This window comes from Dromiciops gliroides, chromosome 3 (assembly GCF_019393635.1).
Source record: "Dromiciops gliroides isolate mDroGli1 chromosome 3, mDroGli1.pri, whole genome shotgun sequence".
NCBI classification, from domain to species: Eukaryota; Metazoa; Chordata; class Mammalia; order Microbiotheria; family Microbiotheriidae; genus Dromiciops; species Dromiciops gliroides.
The window spans coordinates 330,371,871-330,392,434 of record NC_057863.1 but is presented as its reverse complement, the minus strand read 5'-3'; the positions used below and the strand labels follow the sequence as shown (position 1 = coordinate 330,392,434).

The 20,564-nt window shown below is 39.7% G+C and overlaps 1 protein-coding gene across 3 annotated transcripts in view; it reads left to right on the top strand.

The window, feature by feature from the left end:
- The window catches only part of POPDC2 (popeye domain containing 2), a 31,550-nt gene extending 11,320 nt beyond the window's left edge, over positions 1-20,230 (top strand). Inside the window, exons 2-5 of one of the 3 annotated variants that reach the window (XR_006355484.1) lie at positions 4,910-5,018; positions 9,818-10,355; positions 14,519-14,661; positions 19,615-20,230. Coding sequence is in view for 1 of the 3 variants with exons in the window: in XM_043991144.1 (XP_043847079.1) it covers positions 4,910-5,018; positions 9,818-10,211; positions 19,615-19,709 (598 nt within the window). In the remaining 2 variants the exon portion in view is untranslated. The remainder of the gene's footprint in view (positions 1-4,909; positions 5,019-9,817; positions 10,356-14,518; positions 14,662-19,614) is intronic. The other 2 variants (XR_006355483.1, XM_043991144.1) reach the window with 2 other exon arrangements.
- The last annotated feature ends 334 nt before the right edge of the window (positions 20,231-20,564 follow it).

Here is a 20,564-nt window from a genome sequence, read left to right as displayed (position 1 = left end):
GTATTTGAATCCATGATAGCTGATGAAGTCATAGAGAAGAAAGAGAATAGAGAGAAAGAAAGCCTAGGACAGAATCTTGCCTGCTATGAATAAGAGCCATTCTCCGATTGATATATGGTCAAAGGATATTAACAGTCAGTTTTCAGAAGAAGAAATTAAGCTATCAATAGTTATATTTTTACAAAATTACTATTGATTAGAGAAATGTGAATTAAAACAACTCTAAGGCTACCGCCTTATACCTATCAGATTGGCTAACATGACAGAAAGGAAAATGGCTAATGCTGGAGGGGATGTGAGAAAGTAGGGACACTAATGCACTTTTTGGTGGATTTGTGAACTGTTCTAACCATTCTGAATACAATTTGGAACTATGCTTAAAGAGCTATAAAACCGTGCCCTATTCGTTGAACCGAGCAAAAGCCCCTACTGGGTCTGTATCCCAAAGAGAGCAAAAGAAAAAAGGGAAAGTTCGATGTCCAAAAATATTTGTAAGCTTTTTGTCGGTAGGCAAAGATTGGTAAATTGAGGGGATGCACATAGGTTAGGGACTGCTGAACAAGTTTGTGTATAATATGATTGTGACAGAATACCATTGTTGCTATACAAGGAATCAATGAGTGGGAGATGGTTTCAAGAAAGGCCTGGGGAAAAAGAAAACCTATATGAAGTGATGCATGGGTGAAGTAAGCAAGAACTGAGATCACTGTACACAGTAAACAGCAGTAATGTAATGTTGGTCAATTGTGGAAGCCCTCAATACTCTGACTAATTTTATTATTGTTCACTCACAGTTGTATATTGATTTCTTTGTGACCCCCTTTTAGGGTTTTCTTGGCACAAGTACTGGAGTGGTTTGCCATTCCTTCTCCTGGCTTATTTTACAGATGAGGAATTGAGACAAACAAGGTTAAGTGACTTGCCCAGGGTCACATAGCCCTTTAAGTGTCTGAGGCTAGATTTGAAACCGAAGATGATGCGTCTTCCTGACTCCAGGCTCAGCACTCTACCTGCTGGATCATCTAGCTGCCCCACTATGATCATACAATGATGCAAGACAACTTTCAAAGGACTCATGATGAAAAATTCTACTAGCTCCAGATAGAGAACTGATGACTCTCAGTGTCAATTGAAGCATGATTTTTTTTTCACTTTATTTTTCTTGCTTTTTTTTCCCAATATGACTAGATATGGGAATTTATGTTTTTGCATAATTCCACATGCACGATTAAATGGTATCATATTGCTTGCCTTCTCAGTGGGTGGGGAGAGGGCTGGAAGGAGGGAGGAGAATTTAGAACTCAAACTTTTTTTAAAAGAAGAATGTTGGGCAGCTAGATGGCATAGTGGATAGAGCACTGACCCTGGATTCAGGAGGACCTGCGTTCAAATCTGGCCTCAGGACACTTGGACACTTACTAGCTGTGGTGAACCTAGGCAAGTCACTTAACCTCATTGGCCCGCAAAAAGAAAAGAAAAAGAAGAATGTTAAAAAAAATAAATTTAATAATGATTTTTAAAAACTCCCTACTATGTACCAGGCACTAGTGCTAAGCAATAGGATTACAAACAAAGGCAAAAAATAGACCCTGCTGTCAAGGGATTCACCGTCTAATGAAGGAGACAGCATGAAAACAACTATGAGCAAACAAGAAATATACAAGATACACTGGAGATAGTCACAGAGGGACAGGGCTAGTATTGAGGGGGATCAGCAAAGGCTTTTCATGCAAGTGGGATTTTAATTTGAGACTTAAAGGAAGCCAGGGGAGCCAGGAAGTGGTGACATGAAGGAAGGAGAGAATTTCAGGACTGGGAGCAGCCACTGAAAATGCCTAGAGTCTGGGATGGAGGTAAGGCAAGTAAGAAGAAAAGAAAGAAAAAGATGGTATGAAAAATGCAGACAGGAGAGAGTGCACAAAAGAAGAAGGGTAGTCAAACCCGACTGCAGAGAAATCGGGAAGGACAAGGACTGAGAAAAGGCTATCAGATCTAGCAGTCAAGAGATCTTTGGAGAGAGGCAGTTTCAGTTGAGTGGGGGAAGGTGGGTGTCACAAGCCAATTGTCAGGGGTTTAAAAATGTTTGAAGGGAGGGGTTTGGGCTAGTAAGTGTCTGAGGTCAAATTTGAACTCAGGTCCTCTTGACTCCAGGGCTGGTGCTCTCTCCACCACATCATCTAGCTGCCCCATTGTTGTTGCTTTCTAAAGGATGGGGGAGACCAGGTCCTTTTGTTGGCTATAGGTAGTAAGGCACTAAACAAGGAGAGAATGGATGTTAGAGACAGGGGAAAATTTCTGGGGCCAAACTGCTGGAAGAGATAAAAGATAAGTAAAAGGAGAGAAGGCCCATTTCTTTATCAGAGAGTAGAGTAATGGAGGAGAGATGAAGGATGATATCAAAGGCACTTGAAATATAGAGAAGGGAGAAAAGGCAGCTCATTGAAAATGGTCTCTGTCTTTTCAGTTAAGTATGAGGCAAGGTCCTCAGTTCAGAGGTTGGGAGAAGGGGTGCTGCAGAAAGCTTAAAGAGAGAACATTTTGAACAGCCTCTATAGGGAAGACTGGTCTACAGTTAGGTGACACAGTGGCTAGAGTGCTAGGCCTGGAGTTAAGGAAGATTCATCTTCCTGAGCTCGAATCTGGCCTCAAACACTCCCTAGCTATGTGACCCTGGGCAAGTCACTTTGCCCTGTTTGCCTCAGTTTCCCCAACTGTAAAATCACCTGGAGAAGGAAATGGAAAACTACTCCAGTATCTCTTCCAAGAAAACCTCATTGGGATTTTGAAGAGTTAAGAAACAACTAAACAACAATTGAGATTTGGCAACATATACAAGCTGTTGTTTCTAATGAATATGTCAGGCTGAAATGTCAATCTTGGGGTGGAGGGGGGTAGGGAGAAACTTCCTCCCTCCATCTTTTCTTTTTGGTGAGGCAACTGGGGGCCGATGCTCTATCCACTGGGGCACCTGGCTGCCCCTTCTCCCTCCATCTTTCATGAAGGAATGGGTATCTCTCAACTCACTCTACCCAAGAGCATATCTTTTTTAAAAACCCTAGAACTGATGCCCACCATTGGTTTGAAAATAAAAGAATACCTGCTCTCTTAGTATCCTGGGGGATTTGACATACTTGCAATTAAACATGTTACTCAAACCCTTAGCCAGTTTGCACTGAATTTGAGTGGGTTTTTGTTTGTTGTTGGTTTGGGGGGGGGGCAATGAAGGTTAAGTGACTTGCCCAGGGTCACACAACTAGTAAGTCTCTCCAGGGTCAAGTGTCTGAGGTCATATTTGAACTCAGGTCCTCCCGAATTCAGGGCAAGTGCTCTATCCACTGCGCCACCTAGCTGCCCCTGCCAGTTTGAACTGGAAAAAAAAATCCATGCTAGATTTAAAAACCTCAATACCTTACATTTGCTTTCCTTTCAGGCATCCTTTCTCCATTCCTGATTTCACCCCTAGCATTCAAAAAAAGCAGAATTGCCACAAATTTGAGTAGCCATCTGGATTTTAATACATCATACACATACAAAAACATTGAAGACAATATCTTTTATAGAAATAGTAGTTCTAAAATTGGTGGCCACAGTCTACAGGACACAGAGGTGGGAGGACTGAAGGATGGGAAGAAGGTCTTTGTTTACCACCTCCAAGTCAGATGGGAACAATAGCACAGGATACACTCCAGACGTGGTTCTTAATTGCATTGTCTTCAGTGTCCTAGCTCAGGACTCCCATAGATTGACCCCAGCCTCCTGTGTACTCACCACATCATCTGCTTTCTCCTCTTTTTTGCTTATTTGGGGGGAGGGAGAGTCACTTGCTTGGTTTGGTTTCCACGTCTTTAACCTACATACACTTTCTTCCAAGGTTAGAGTCAAAGGCATTCTGGGTAGTTTCCCTTCAGGGAAAGTAGGAAATCATCTTGGAAATTCTGGAAAACAGACAACCGGCAGCTCTGATGTTCTTGTCTTCCCTTGCTCTGTTTCAAAGCCTTTTGGCAGACTTCCAAAAGGTAGATCATACATAATTTTGTTGTAGACCCAGCTAGCATAATTGTGTGACTTCCTCCAGATCCATTCAGCCTCACGTCAGAGAGAGAAGAGGAAGCAGGTAGTGGGAGTCATCCAGGGCCAGAGTTTGGCAAGGCCTGAGTACTGAGAGGACAAGGGACCAAGAAGGACAGTGTGATGTTGAACTGTTCAATCATAGGGTCAGGACTGGATTGGCTCCATTGAAAGGTCCTTGTTTAACACAGATGTGGATAACCCTAGAATATCAGAGATGGAGAAAAAAATCTTATATAGGAGCTAGTTAGCCCAGTGGATAGAACTCTAGGCCTAGAGTCAGGAAGACTTGAGTTCAAATCCAGCCTTAGACACTTACTACCTGTGTGACCCTGGGCAATTCACTTAACTTCTATTTTCCTTAATTGTCTGGAGAAGCAAATGGCAAACCATTCTTGATATCTTTGCCAAGAAAATCCTATGGACAGTATTGGTGTGCTGTGGTCCACAGGGTCATGAAGAGTCAGACATGAGTGAACAACAAGTAGATATGGTGCTAGATTTGGATGCTGCCTATCACACTTCCTCTGTGTGAACACAGTCAAGCGCTCTCAACTTTCTTAAATTCAGTGTCCTAATTGTCAGGTGAGAACAATAATATATGTAGTGCTTCCTCACAAGTTTGCTGTAAGGCTCAAATGAGACAAGGAGGCAGAGTACTTTTGCAAACTCTAAAGCACTAAAAAAAAGTCAGCTGTTATCTCTTTTCCCTTTCCTTTGCAGTTTTTACAGATGACAAAACTGAGGTTTAAGTGACACACCCAAAGTTGTACAGCTACTTATCTGAGAGCTGGAACTAACATCTAGATTTCTCAATCCCTATGTTCTCTCCATTCTTCAGGATCCGTGTGAGCCAGGATGGGCAGTTTCTACATTATATCTTCCCCTACCAGTTTATGGACTCCCCAGAGTGGGAATCATTGCAACCGTCTGAGGAAGGGATATTTCAGGTGAGTTGGAGGCCCACTGGGATGTTTGCTACAGAATATCCTAAACTAATCTCTAGGTTGGTTGATTGGCTATTTGAGTGCGTGAGTGAGTGAATGAATGAATGAATGAAAAAAGCATTTACTAAAGAGGCAGCATGGTATAGTGGATAGTGTACTAGATTTGGAGTCAGGAAGACATAAGTTCTAATCCTGCCTTAGACACTTGAAATCTGTGTGACCTCATGTGTGAGGATGAGATAGAGAGACAGACAAATGTGATGGCAGCCAGGTAGTACAGTGGGGAGAGCATTGAACTTGAAGTCAAGTAACAAATCTCACTTGACCTCTCTGTGCCTCAGTTTCCTCATCTTATAAAATGGGGATAATAACAGCACCTACCTCCAAGGGTTGTTGTGAGGATCAAGAGAGATGATATTTGTAAAGCACTTTGTAAAACTTAAATGATACCTTCTGTAGGAGACTTTTTTTTATCCTGCCTCTCTATTCTAACTATTAACCTTCCACCATCATTACCTTGCTTTTATTTTGTATAGAACATATAACTATATGTCTCTTCTCCCCAACAGAATGTAAGTTCTTTGAGAGCAGAAGGTGTATCATTTTTTTTCCTGTGGGGCAATGAGAGTTAAGTGACTTGCTCAGGGTCACACATCTAGTAAGTGTCTGGGGTCAGATTTGAATTTTGATCTTTCTGAGTCTAAGCCCAGTGCTTTACTCTATCCACTGTGCCCCCTAGCTGCCCGACACTGAGGTGGATACAAATAGGTATGACACAGCCCCTACCCCAGATGGGTTCATTAGAGACTTATTGGAGAGATGACACATCCACTAGAAAAAATGAATTTACAGTTAAAGCAAAGAGTTAGAATGGTCTAAAGGGCTGGGTTCAAGTTCCAACTTTGCCACTGACTAGCTATGTGATCTTGGGCAGATAACTTGACCAAAAGTGGGTCTTTTCTTGTAAAACTAGCATTTATGGAGAGCTCTAAGGTTTGCAAAGTGATTTATACACGCTGTCTCATTTGGTCTTCACAAAAACTCTGGGAAGTAGTTACTATTATTATCCCATTTTACAGATGGGGCTTTGTAAGGTAAAGTGACTTGCTCAGAGTCACAGAGCCTGTAAACGTCTGAGGCAAGATTTGAACTCAGGTCTTCCTAACAATCTAGCACTCAATTTATAGCGCCACCTAGCTACTACGAGTACTGATCCTGGAGTGGCCTTTTGTTGTTCTCTGATCTATCCCAGTGAGGGTGGCAGTAGGTTGGTTGGCTGAAGAGACTGAGGGCACTGTGGACCTTAGAGATACTTAGAGACATGGAACCCCCTTCTTCACTGATAGCCATAGGTGCCTGGCATGTAGGAGTAGGCTGAGGTTTGTGTGAGCAACAATTGACCATCATAAAGTAGATGTAACCCCAGTAGAATGAAAGCTCATCCATTCAGCAAACATTTATTAAGTGTAAATATGTACTAAATGAGTTTAAGAAGCAGAATGTATAGAGGAAAGTTTACTGGATTTGAAATAAAAAGAACTAAGTTTGAGTGTCAGATATGCTCTTTACTCTGCCATAATTGTGGATTTAGCCTCCTTTTTTTTCTTACCTGCAAAATGGGGATGATAGAATTTGTGCTACCAAACTTACAGGGTTGAAAAAGGAGTGAAAAGGGGGCAGCTAGATGGCGCAGTGGATAAAGCACCAGCCCTGGATTCAGGAGGACCTGAATTCAAATGTGACCTCAGACACTTGATACTTACTAGCTGTGTGACCCTGAGCAAGTCACTTAACCCTCACTGCCCTGCAAAAAAAAAAAAAAAAGAAAAAAAAGAAAAAGGAATGAAATAAGAAGTAGAGTTAATGAATGGAGATAGCTTGGGCAAATTCCTTTATAATCTGAAAAACAGTATGGTATAGTGGAAGGCACACTGGTCTTAGGGCCAGAAGACCAGGGTTCAAGTCCTAGCTCTTTGATACTAGCTGTTTGACCCTGGTCAAGTCACTCAATCTCTATCAGCTATGTTTCTCTTGTCTAGTAAATTACTGTTCTATGTCTCTCCTCCCTTTCACAACCACACTCCTAGAAAAATTTGCTTCTACTCATTGCCTCCCCTTCCTCTCCCTTCTATCCCTTCTCAACCCCTTGCAAAATGTTTTCCAGTTGTATAATTCAACTGAAAAGACCCTTCCCAATATTTTTCTGATATTGAGTCTCCTTAATAAATGTAACCAAGACATTTGTGTGCAGTAAAATTTTTTTTATATTTTTTTAATTTAAAAAAAAAGGAAATTGAGTTTCACCATCTCACCCAGGCCAGAATGCCTGGTTCCGATACTGGCTTGAAGTGCTCCATTTCTGACCTGACTGCCTTTGCTCTCCTTAGATAGGCTGGTGTTTCCCTCTCCTCCCCAAACCCTCCCCCAAGGGCTCACCATATTGATGCTATTTTCTTTCTTTGATCTCTTTGGCATATAGACCTAGTACTGTCATCATTGGGTCAGAAGCCAGAGACCATTTAGTGACTTTGGGGACATAGTCCTGAATTGCTTTCTAGAACGATCTGGCCAATTCACAGCTCCATCAACCAAATGATAAAATTTCTATGTTCTCATAGTTCTTCTATTTTCCTTTTTTTTTTTTTCCAACTTTGACAATCTTAAGGGTGTGAAATGGAACCGGAGAATTGCCAAACTTCCCTACTGCTGTCGACATGTGCCATCACCCTTGGCTCCTTCCACATGCCCAATCACTGGCCAAATTTTGTTGGGTTTGATTTTACAACTTTTCTTTCATGTCTCCTCTCTCTCCTTCAGCTACCGCCCAAGTTCAGGCCCTCATCATCTCTCACCTTAACTCTTTCAGTCACCTCCCAATTGGTTTTCTTATCTCAAACTTCATCCCCTTGCAATTCATCCTCCACAGGGCTGCCAAAATGATTTTCCTAAAACCCAGGTCTGACCATCCCACTCTCCTACTCAACAAATTCCAATGATTCCCTATTACCTCTAGGATCCAATATAAACTCCTCCACTGGGCATTTAAATTTCTTCACAACTTGCTTCCAACCTACCTCTCCAACCCTATTATACAAAATACTCCCCTTCATGCTATCTTCAGTCCAGCCAAAAATGGCCTTCTTATTCCTCTTCTTTTTTTTTCTTTTCTTTTTTTTTTTGTGAGGCAATTGTGGTTAAGTGACTTGCCTAGGGTCACACAGCTAGTAAGTGTTAAGCGTCTGAGGCTGGATTTGAACTCAGGTTCTCCTGACTCCAGGGCGGTGCTCTATCCACTGTGCCACCTAGCTGCCCCCTTATTCCTCTTCATGTACAATACTCCACCTCCCTTCTCTTTGCTTTTCCATGGGCTGTGTCCTCTGCTTGGCATGCACTCACTTCTCACCCCTGCCTCTTAGAATCCAAATTTCTTTTTAAAATGCAGCTTAACTTACCTTCTACAGGAAGACTTTCTTGATATGTTGCCCCCCCACCTGCTAGTGTCTCCCTCCAAATAACCTTGCATTATACATTATATATGTGTATACATGTATATGCATGTATTGTGCATGTATGCATGTATGTATGTATTCATATGTGTATGTTTTATATCCCCGGAATGTAAACTCTTTGAAGTCAGGGACTATTTTGCTTTTCTCTTTGTGACCCCAATACCTGGCACTGTGCCTGGCTTATAATAAACTCTTTTTTTTTTTTTTAATTAATTTTTTTTTTTATTTTTAGTGAGGCAATTGGGGTTAAGTGACTTGCCCAGGGTCACACAGCTAGTAAATGTTAAGTGTCTGAGGCCGGATTTGAACTCAGGTCCTCCTGACTCCAGGGCCGGTGCTCTATCCACTGCGCCACCTAGCTGCCCCTTATAATAAACTCTTAATCAATATTTGTTGATTGACTGATCTGTACATTGAAAATAATTCTTATTTAACTTGCCTTAAAGCTGTTGTTGTTAAGAAAGTCCTCTATAAAGTATGAAGTACTCTAACAAATGAGCTATTATCAATGTACGTGTTTGCTATATGCAAGATGTTCAAGTCTTTGGAAGACTGGCCTACACTCATGCCCCTTAGATACAATATGAAATTTGATCTTTAAATTTAAAATTAAAATTGAAATTTGATGAAATTGCCTTAGATACATGATGAAATGTATTTGCAGAGACCAGTCAGCACTAAGGGCAGCAACCAGAGGACCGTGGCAATAGTCAAGGTGTGAGGTGATGAAGGCCTGCACTGGGGTAGTGACAGTATCAGAGGTTTTGTTGGTATTTAAGTTGTTTCACTAGTGCCCAACCCCATTTGGGGTTTTCTTGGCAAAGATACTGGAGTGGTTTGTCGTTTCCTTCTCCAGCTCATTTTACAGATGAGGAACTGAGGCAAATAAGGTTAAATGTCTTGCCCAGGGTCATACAGCTAGTAAATATCTAAGACCAGATTGAACTCACAAAGATTAGTCTTCCTAACTCCAGGCCACAGATTTTTAACCACTGCACCACTTAGCTGCCCAAGTATCAGAAGAAAGCTTTGTATAAATTTGTTTACATGTTGTCTCCCCCATTAGATTGTAGAGAACTTGAGGGCAGGTCCTGTCTTTTGCCTCTTTCTGTATCCCCAACACTTTGCACAGTGCCTGGCTCATAGTAAGCACCTAACAAACATTTAATACAATGGGGAAATTAATTTAGCACACATGATCTTCACCTAAAATAATTTTCTGATCACAGAACTGTTAAAGGCACCAGGAAACCCCTAGCCTAATGTTCGTCTTCTTGCAACATCTACCCTTAGGTCACCCTCACTGCTGAGACAGACTGCACCTACATTTCCTGGCCGCGCAAGACCTTCTACCACCTTCTGGACAAAGAGCGCTACATCTCCCGCCTTTTCTCGGCCCTGCTCGGCTACGACATCTCAGAGAAGCTGTATGCCCTCAACGACAAGCTCTTTGCCAAGTTTGGCCTGCGTTTTGACATCCGCCTCCCCAGCCTCTATCATGTCCTAGGTCCTGCTTCCTCTTCCTCAGAGCCTGAAGCCGAGAAGGAGGCTGAGGAAAGCAAGGAACCAGCCCTCCCTCCTCACCCTCTGTCTGTGAAAGTTTCCCCACTCCCTTCTCCTCCAGTCCCTGCTGCCCCTGCTGCCCCAGCCCCGGTCAGGGCATCTCGACTTGGCAGCGATGGCCTGGGTGAGGACTCTACCAGTCTTGTATTGGAAGATTTTGCAGAGTTGCCAGGATCATTTATGGATTATGGGAGTGAAGGGGAGTATATGAGATGAGGGAAGTTCTAACACGGGCACAGCCATCTGGTTTAAGACCCCCCAGCCCCGTGTAAGTACATGCCTACTCAAGGAAGGGGGCACTCCTGACCATGCCTGTGGTGTGCAGATGGCTGGTGCATGTGGCTGGGAAGAGCCTACCATTAATTTTGCTTTCAGGGACCAGGCCCAGATAATCGAAAAAGTATTTTCCCTTGGGGATGCCAGCATCATAATGGAACTCCCTAATTAAGAGATGCTAACCCAACTTGGCATATAGTAACGTACTCATAATGTATGCTATGTAGATGTTCAGTAACTTTGTCTTCCTTAAAGAACCAAGTATATTTACGTATACATATATATACACATACAAACATAATGCATTCGAATATTCTGTATGTGTGTAATTTAAAGGTATGTGTATGTTGTTTGTCCTTCATTCTCAAAAAGGACCATGATGTTGGGGCGATGTCATGACTTGCAGTGAAATGGTCACCAACCTCACTCTCTTTTCTGGAGCCATCTGGGTCCAGTGGCAAGATATATGTGTATATGCACGTAAATATGTGTGTATATGTAACACGTATGTAGGATATGTAGATGTGTAATTTCTATTATGGTAAACCTATACATTTATCTATGCACACATACTTATAATACATTTTCCATATTCTATATGTGTGGTTTATAGGCATGTATATGCATGTATAATATGTATGTGAGTGTATACATGTAAATATGTGTGTATGGTGCATGTAAAATATATACATGTAAATGTAATGTATGGTATGACGATTATATACATTTGTCTATACACACATACTCATAATACATTTGTCACATTCTGTATGTGTGTAATTTATTTTATATGTATAATATCAATGTGTATATGTATGTAAAATATGTGTGATTTATAATGTTACAAATATATTTATATATACACATTATACATACATTACATTAATATTATAATATATGCACACATTATATACACATACTGTGTATTCTGTGTGTATGTGATTTATATGTACATAAGATATGTATGTATATATGTATGTAATTTATAGTGTGGTATAGTAGACAAAGATCAGGTCTTGGAGACAGGAAGACATGGGTTTAAGTCCTTTCTCTGACTGTGTGATCCTAATCAAGTCACTTAACCTCTGAGTTTTCTAGGTCATTATCTAAGACTATGTTGCAAAGGAAGATCTGACCTGCCTTAGTAGAGGGAGTTTCCTCATTTCTATACCACTGACATTACTGGTCCATCTCACCTGTCCCCCTGTTTATATACTATGGGCTAGTTAATTACTTGTGTGGACTGGCAGATTGCTCTCCTTGGCTTGCAAAGTTGTGCTAAATGCTAGATGGGACTGGTAGGGCTGAAGTACATCATTTGTGGCATTAGTTCAACCCAAAAACCTGCCAACATTTATTCTAGGCAGGCTGTCTTATTGGCCTTTAGTCAGTACTGGAAATATGCTAAAAGTCCCTTGGGCCTGGAGCTGGAAGGAGAGGGGTATTCTCTGGACCTTGGAAATGCCCATCCCATGGAGGATCCAAAATGCTGGACTGATTTACTGTCAAAGACAGAGATGAGGATCTGTTAGGCATTGTACTCAGGGGGGAAGCAGACACCAACCTGACCAGATCCTGCTGTTAGTTGATTGAGGTGTACCCAAAGATGGCATTCCCCTGAAAACCACACCTATCAAGGTGGCGCAGCAGCACTTCCTCAAATGAATCTCATGCTGCCTGGGGCTGCTCATGGGATTTCCTCGCCTAGAACGGGACAAAAAAAGCTCCCAATGAATTCCAGAGACTTGTTGGCATATTTTCCCACAGTGGTCTCTCACAAGGCTATGATACTTCCCCAAGGGACTCTACCTAGTTATGGCCAGAGCTTACATGGGTCTTCCTGAGGAAAATCCCATTGCATTTGATGCAGAGAACATCTCCCAGGAAGACACTTTTGAGCAAAGAATGCAGAATCACAGATAAAAGGGACTTTGGTGACAATCTAATCCAGCTCTCTCATATTAATAATGAGGAAACCGAGGCTCACATGGAACTCCTCATTGCCTATTGCTGGGGTAGCCTGGTAAATGTTTAACAATTTAACAATTGGTAACAGTTTAACAATTGGTTCATGCCAAGGAGGAAATATACCTTCAGGAAGCATGATACACTTTTTTTTTTTGGTGAGGCAACTGGGGTTAAGTGACTTGCCCAGGGTCACACAGCTAGTAAGTGTTAAGTGTCTGAGGCTGGATTGGAACTCAGGTCCTCCTGAATCCACTGTGCCACCTAGGTGCCCCAAGACACACTTTTAAGTTTAATTTGCATTACTAACATTTTCTATCACTTTCTTAAGTCTAGACAATAAAATTAACAAAACAATAAATCAATCCCTGATTTGTAGCATTTGCCAATTTTAAAATTTTTTTCTTTTCTTTTTTTTCCTTAGAAATGAGGGTTAAGTGACTTGCCCAGGGTCACACAGCTAGTAAGTGCCAAGTGTCTGAGGTCAATTTTGAACCCAGGTCCTCCTGAATCCAGGGCTCGTGCTTTATCCATTTTGCCACCTAGCTGCCCCTGCATTTGCCAATTTCTAAGGTGTAAATACTCACACTGAAAATTTAACAATCAGCTCTTTTGAGCTCTCAGGTCCCAGTCTAGCACACTATTGCCTATTGCCTTGTCTAAACAGATTTTTCTATCCAGCTCTGAAGGCCCTTCGTTATCTAGCCCCATCCTGCCCATCCAACCTTTTTTTCTATTAATATCCAGCAGACACCTTCAATTTTAGTCAGGTTAGCTCAAGGTCACCCCCACTGCCCATCCACTTCTCTGCTCAAAAAGGGGATCTGTGGGGGATGTTTCTCCAGATGCAAGGTTTCAAAATGAGAACGGCGTGATATCTATGACTGTAGAATGGACATTAATGAATGATTGCATATTTTAAGAGACAAATTATATCATGATCATTATACTGATTAGTTATTGTAGAATGAGCAGGATAATTACAGAGGAGAGGCAGAGTGAAAAAGCCAGGAAGAACTCTGGGTTTGGAGCCACAGGGCCTGAATTCGAGTTTCAGCCATTCTACTTACTAGCTGTGTGACCTCAAGCAAATCACTTAACCTTTCTGGTTCATTGGCAAAATGAGGGCTTTGGACCAGGGGATCTTTGAAGTTCCCTACAGCTCTTAAAACTATGAATTTTGTTTTATAGATATAAAATGCATCTCTCAAAGCAGCATTCCATCTAGTGAACTGGTGAGCTTTGTCACTTTGCTGACCACCTTAGGCCTACCCAGATTCTCTCTCTCCCATCTTCCCATTCTGTTCATATTCAACCTTTCTCATTGTTCTTCTCTATCACCCTGCTATGGTGACCATGTTGTCTTCTGAAGAAAGAATGATGATGTAGAAATAACGCTGGATTGGGAGTCAGGAGAACTAGGGACAAATCCTGGCACTTCTAACTATATCAATTTAAGCAAGTCACTTTAAGATGCAACCTTTTTTTTTAGGCCTCTGATTCTTCCTTTATAAGTGCACCAGATTGGTTAGTCTCTCAAGACTTCATCAGATCTAAAATTCAAGTATCCCTTTGAAGCGATGAGGGATAGTCATAATAGAAAATTCTCTATAAAAGAGGATGACAGATAGAATGCTGAGATTGGAATCAGGAAGACCTGAGCTTAAATCCTGCCCTGGACACTTACTGTGTGACCGTAGGCAAGTCATTTAATCACTCTCAGTCTTAGTTTCTTCATCTTTAAAATGGGGATAATAATAGAACTCATCTCACAGGGTTGTTAAGATGATCAAATGAGATAATATGTATAAAATGCTTTGCCAACTTTAAAGTTCTAAATACATGCCATCAATATAATATATACTAGTATATCATTGTTAATATAATATTATGTTATTCACATACTATTAACACAATATATTATTAATTATTAATACAATATAATATCATGTTATTAATATATAATCAAAATAACACAATATGACATTATTAATATACTATTAACATAATATGCAATATCATGTAATCATTGCCAAGGTATTATAACATATTAATATACTATTAATATGATATATACTAGTGGTATAATACAATGACTGTTACAATTGCTTCAATTTTATAAGATTTTGTGATTTCTATCATTTCAATTTTATACACAGAATAATTAGGTGACTTTTCTGTTTCTTACAGTGATTCATTCAGAGGCTGAGCTTGGGCCAGCACAGGGTTTTTCTCCATTACAACGTGATGTTCTTCATGTCACTAAATATGATCTGGTGACCTTGGAATGTCCCTCTCCCCTGGTGGCTGGGATTCCCGATCATCCTGCACCTGTTAGGATCATTTTACAGTTGATTCAAAGTTAGGAGTACTTAGAACTCCCTGACATCTACTAAAGTTTCTGAAACAAAGCCTCAGAGTCCCCCAGTCCTGTCCTGTCACTAATATTGTCTTCGTCTAAAGTATTCTTTTTCATATTTGTCCTTTTCTACAACTTAAGAAGTAGAAGCAACAACTAAAGCTACTCTGCATAGCTCTAGGGACATAGAGTGTTATGTGATATGCATTTGGTATCTACAAAACACAATTCAGAGCTTTGGGGCTTGGAGGGACTTCAGAGGGCGTGTTGTCCTATTCCTTCATGTTACAGATTATGAAACTGAGGTCAGATGGGAAGTTACTAATAGTATTTCCAGAAACTTTATTCATGTTTTGAACTTTCAGTGTGAGTATGTGAATATGGGAAGGCCAATGTAAATCAACACTCACAAGGAGACCAAAAGAGCCTGAAATCTTAGTAAGACCCTCCAAATTAAATCACCATATACTTTAATACATAAGTGGACATGGAAGATATGTGTGTACATATACACATAGAAATGTATATACATACATATCTATATGTAAACGTGTACATATTTATGTATAGATGTATTATATTAATTACACTATATATTTATCAACATGTATCTATCTGTATATCTATGTATATGTATGCGTATTATATATTTATCAATATCTATATGCATATACATATGTATACTCATATTTATAGGTATACATACATATCTATATATTATATTAATTATATTATATACTATATTTATCAATATACATGCATCTATATGTGTATGCATATCTATGTGTGTATATTTTATGTAACATAAGATATGCATTACATAATATATTTATGTGTATATATGCAGACATCTTTGTGTATATGTACATGTGCATGCATGTGTGCATACACATAAATATGGTTTAGGAATAAGAAATAAGATAGGTCAAAGGTTTATAATACTTTCTACAAGAAGAGAGGCAAGATATTTTTTAAAATAACATCGCAGATAATGAAATTGATTATGTTTTCACAGAGAGGAAATGACTAGTTGCTGTGAGGGAATCACTTTGAAATCAGCTTTCTGTGTACAGTCAGACCACTAACTTGATAGAACAAAGATAAAAAGCAATACCAAATCAAAAGAAAGAATAAAAATAAGAAATTATGGCATTCAAGTTGGGTAACTAAAATCTGGAAGTGGAAAATGGATAAAAGAACAGACATTGACATAGATTATCAACATTTCTTAAAGCATTTTAACCAATGTAAAGATGTCCTTAGAATAAGAATACCATAAAAGCCTGGAAACTGTCTTAGTCAGAAAAAAAGTATTTCCTTGGCAAGCAGAGAAATATGGTAGATAAGGGAAAAACTGGTTTAGAGTATAAACTTATTTGTGAAATTTTACAGAAGAGGATGATAGAAGATGATGAGTAATATCATTTCATAAATCACAGAGAAAGAGTAAAGAGAAAAATTGGTTTCCAAAAAGTTTAGCATGGGGCCCAATTAAACCAGATAATCCTAAAAGCATTTAAGGATGAAAATGGATTGACCACAAGAAAAAAAAAAAGACAAAAATGTGGGGTAGGGAATCTGTAAAGATTGCTGTATCCTCCATCATAGACAGTAGAACCACCCCATTTATATTCTCATTTCATAGGCTCTGATATGTTGCTTAAAGAAGTAGAAATGACACTAAATAAAACAGAGATGGGAATAGCACCTTGCCTAGATACCTAATCATAGAGGAAACCCACTCTGGACATAACATAATTTTGAGGACATTGAGAGATCAGTTCTTCAGATAGCTAAAAGTGAGGGAAATGCCAGACATTTGTGGGGTGCTGGGGGTGTGTGGAATTATAGGCCTTATTTTAAAAAGATAACTGAGAAAATATCCACAAGTACCCACTCATATGCCTACTTTCCCATCTCTACAAAATCTTCATAAGGATAATCGATATAAGTACAGAAAGCATCTTTAGTATCTTTGATCTTAGTACCAGATATGACCTGATTTGAGAAGGGAATAATCAGGCTTTGGAAAACAATATTATAGCAAAGCACATCTTTAGTTACACACAATTGACAGAAAGGTCTAAAAACATTGCAAGGACCCACTGCTTGCTGATTCTTAAAATGAATTTGATTTTTCACTACTTTAAAAGACTCTCCTCCAAAAGGGTTTCTCCAATATATCTTGTCAAAATTGTGTAATTCCTCGAAAGATATGACCACCTATCTGTTTGATGACCCCCTGGTTATTAATAACAAGTGACATGTAAAACAGAGGGAGGTAATGTTTGCCAAAGGTGCTTACTGCTCAACTTTTCAGGATACATAGCACAGAATACAAACAGATGAGGGATTCCTTGTAGGTAAAGAGGTCTTCCAGGTGTTCCTGTTTGTAGATGTCAGGCTAATTACTTTGAGCCCCAGAGTATTGCAGAGCAATCCTAAATAAGATCAAAAGAATTTGGAATATCTTCATAGAAAAATGTGAAGAATGCTTATTGTCTGATAGTAATAGCTATAACAGCCAGCATTTATGTAGCATTTATTTAAGGTTTGCAAAGAGCTTTACAAATATCATCTCATTTGATCCTCACAACAATCCTAAGAGGTAGGTATTATTATTATTATTATTATTTAAAATAGGAACAGGTACTGATTTGATTTGATTTGTTTGTTTGTGTGTTTTGGGGCCAAGTGACTTGCCCAGGGCCACACAGCCAATAAGTGTCAAGTGTCTGAGGCCAGGTAGGTGTTATTATTATCCCCATTTTACAGATGAGGAAACTGACACTGAATGTGGTAAAGTGACTTGGCCAGGGTTACACAACTATTAATTAACTGAGGCAGGATTGGAACTCAGGTCTAGATTATAATTTTTGGTTGGATGGATAACCCATTGAAGTGGTCTAAAAATACTTATGTCTTGGACAGATGCTTTGAACAGTGAGTTGGTATCAGAATTCAGGAGGAGGAGAAACATGGACATACTTACTTTGGAAAACTACGAAGTGCTTTTAATGACCATGAACTTATTCCTGAAAAAAAAAAAAGGGTGGTTCTTTTTTTTTAATATATATTCTTCCAGAGATAGAGTATACCTCCCTGTCATGTAATAACAGAGTCTAAAGAACTAAGTTGGAGAATAAGCAGAATTTAAGAAGTGAGCTATGGGCATTACCTATTCTCACTCCAGGTGATGAAAATACAGCTCCAACAGGAAAAGTGATTTAAAAAAAAAAAAAAAGCTTTATTGATACTCTTTCCCTCAGATGACTATCACTTCTTACTGCTTCTTTCCCTCTGTTCCCCACCTCCAGATCCCTCCCATACAGCAAACAAGTGTATATGCCTCATTCCACACTCCTCTTCTGAGAAGTAGGGGATATACTTCTCCACTGGTCTTCTGAAAGGGAGGGTAGACAGGAACGAAATTCATATACACACGTGTGTATATGTATTTGTATATGTATAAACACACTATATCTATATTTATATATCCATGTCTATATATCTATATCTATATCTATATAAATTTACTATGTACTAGACATTGTGCTAAGTACTTTTTATAAATATTATCTCATTTGATTCTCACATCAATAGGTATATGCTATTTTAATCCCCATTTTGCAGTTGAGGAAACTGAGGCATGGAGAAATTAAATTACTTGGCCAGGGGCACACAGTTTGATCTAAATTCAAGTCTTCCTGATTCTAGTGCTCTATCCACTGCACCACCAGCTGCCTCTGAAAGCATGATGGGTCACTGCATTAATCAGAATTCTGAAGTCTTTCAATATTGTTTCCCTTTACATCATTGCAGTCATCACATCAGTCAGTCTCCTTGTCCTACTGAAGTGTGGTAATTTTTCCAAGCTGCCACAGTTGGTTCATGGTTCATCCAGGGGTCTATAACTAAGTACTTCCAATGGCCAGCCTATGTTGCAGAGCGGATCATGATGTTTTCTATAATGGGGAGAGGGCGGTAGAATATATAGGATTTGGTGGCCAATTGGAGATGTAAGGGTTTCTAGTCTGGTTAAGTTGAGGGAATGGTGGTACCATTCATTGAAATAGGGAAGTCAAAAAGAAAAGCTTTTAGGGGGAAGATGAAGTTCAGTTTGGGACAGCCTGCTTGAGGTATTATTGGAAAATCTAGCTGCCCTAGCTCCATATTACTGTGAAGGAAGACAGCTTAGTCCATTTACCAAAGATATTGGAGAAGGAGAAGTGAGAGGCCCAGGGAAGCTACCAAATCAATAATTAGACCCTGAATAATCCAAAGTTTACTGTAAAGTCCAAATATCTGTTCCTTAATAAGAAAAAAAAAACCCAACCTGAATACCACCATGTAAGATTTGAAACTGGTTCTTTTAGTTATAGTTCTACAACATAACTGCAATGTCTTTCTCATCAATTGATTTTAAGACTGTTACAATTTGGGCAACTGAGTTAAAAACAGAAAGCTAAATCAAGTGCAGTTATCCCTTACACTTCTCTGTGGTTAGGATGCATGGTGCTCTCTTGATCTAGAAAATGCATATACAATTTTTTGGCCCTCCATTTGTACCAGAGAAGAAGTCCAGATTTTTTTTCTTTTTCTTCTATGGGATGTTTACAGCAGTAAAAGATAAAATATGTTGATATTTATACAATACCATGCATATATATTTGCATTTCTGAGTTTCCAAGCATTTTCTGTGTCATCTGCTGGTCTTATGTCATGTGCAGCTTCCACAAAACTCACCCCAAATTCCCATTTAGTTTCTTATGTCGACCCAAGATATGTCAGAACCCTGATGGGGAAAGTCTAGATGTGGAAGGGATAACTAACTGCATATACAAAACCTAGCAAAGGCTCCAGTTGGAGCATGCCAAACTATTGGGAGTCATAGTTCTGATTTTTTTTTTCTTTTCTCTCTCTCCAGCTTCTGGAAGTCCTCTTAGGAGTCACCCACACGTTAAAGCCAAAAGCTCAAAAGGACAGGCCCCTTTGGCTCCAACACATACCCCTGAACTTTAGGGATCAACTGGTAACTCTTGTTGCAATGACCAGCCCTGCTCTCCATACAAGCTATTATTCATGAGAAGGCCACCAATGAACTTGACCTCCTGGATTTTCATGCACTGGGTTCCTCACCTGCACCTGCCTTTGAGACACACAAGACTCTTGCACCTGTGTGACACCACAGTGATCTTGACGTGTACCTTTTTGTATTCTCCCCACTCCTTCTCTAGGTCATTTAATTAAAATGCCTAGAAAGTACCATGTGTCTAAGAAGCCTTGATTTGTGTTCCTTTTTCATTCAGTGGCACTATCCTGGCTTGCTGTCTTACTTTGTACAAATCATCTGACCTTTCCAGGCCGACCAATAAGATAAGTGGGCTGTATTGGTTTATCCCCAAAGCCTTTTAAGTTCTAACCTGTTCTTTGAGTTAGAGAGGGAAGGAAGAAAGAAAATAAAGATTTATGAACATTTACTATGTGGAGGCAGCTAGGTGGCTCAATGGATAGAGCACTAGGCCTGGAAAACCTGAGTTCAAATCTGGCCTCAGACACTCACTAGCTGTGTGACTCTGGGCAAGTCACCTAATCTTTGTTTGCCTTTATCAATTGGAGAAAGAAATGAAAAACCACTCTAGCATCTTTGCCAAGAAAACTCCATACAGGGTCACAAAAAATCAGACATGACTGAACAACAACAACACTACATGCTATGGATTATGCAAAGTGGTTTACAAATATTATTTCATTTAATCTTCACAATAACCTTAGGAGGCAGGTTCTATTGTTTTCTTCCATTTTACAGTTGAGGGAATTGAGGAAGATAGTAGTTAAGTGACTTGATTAGGGTCACACACCTAGGAAGTATCTGAA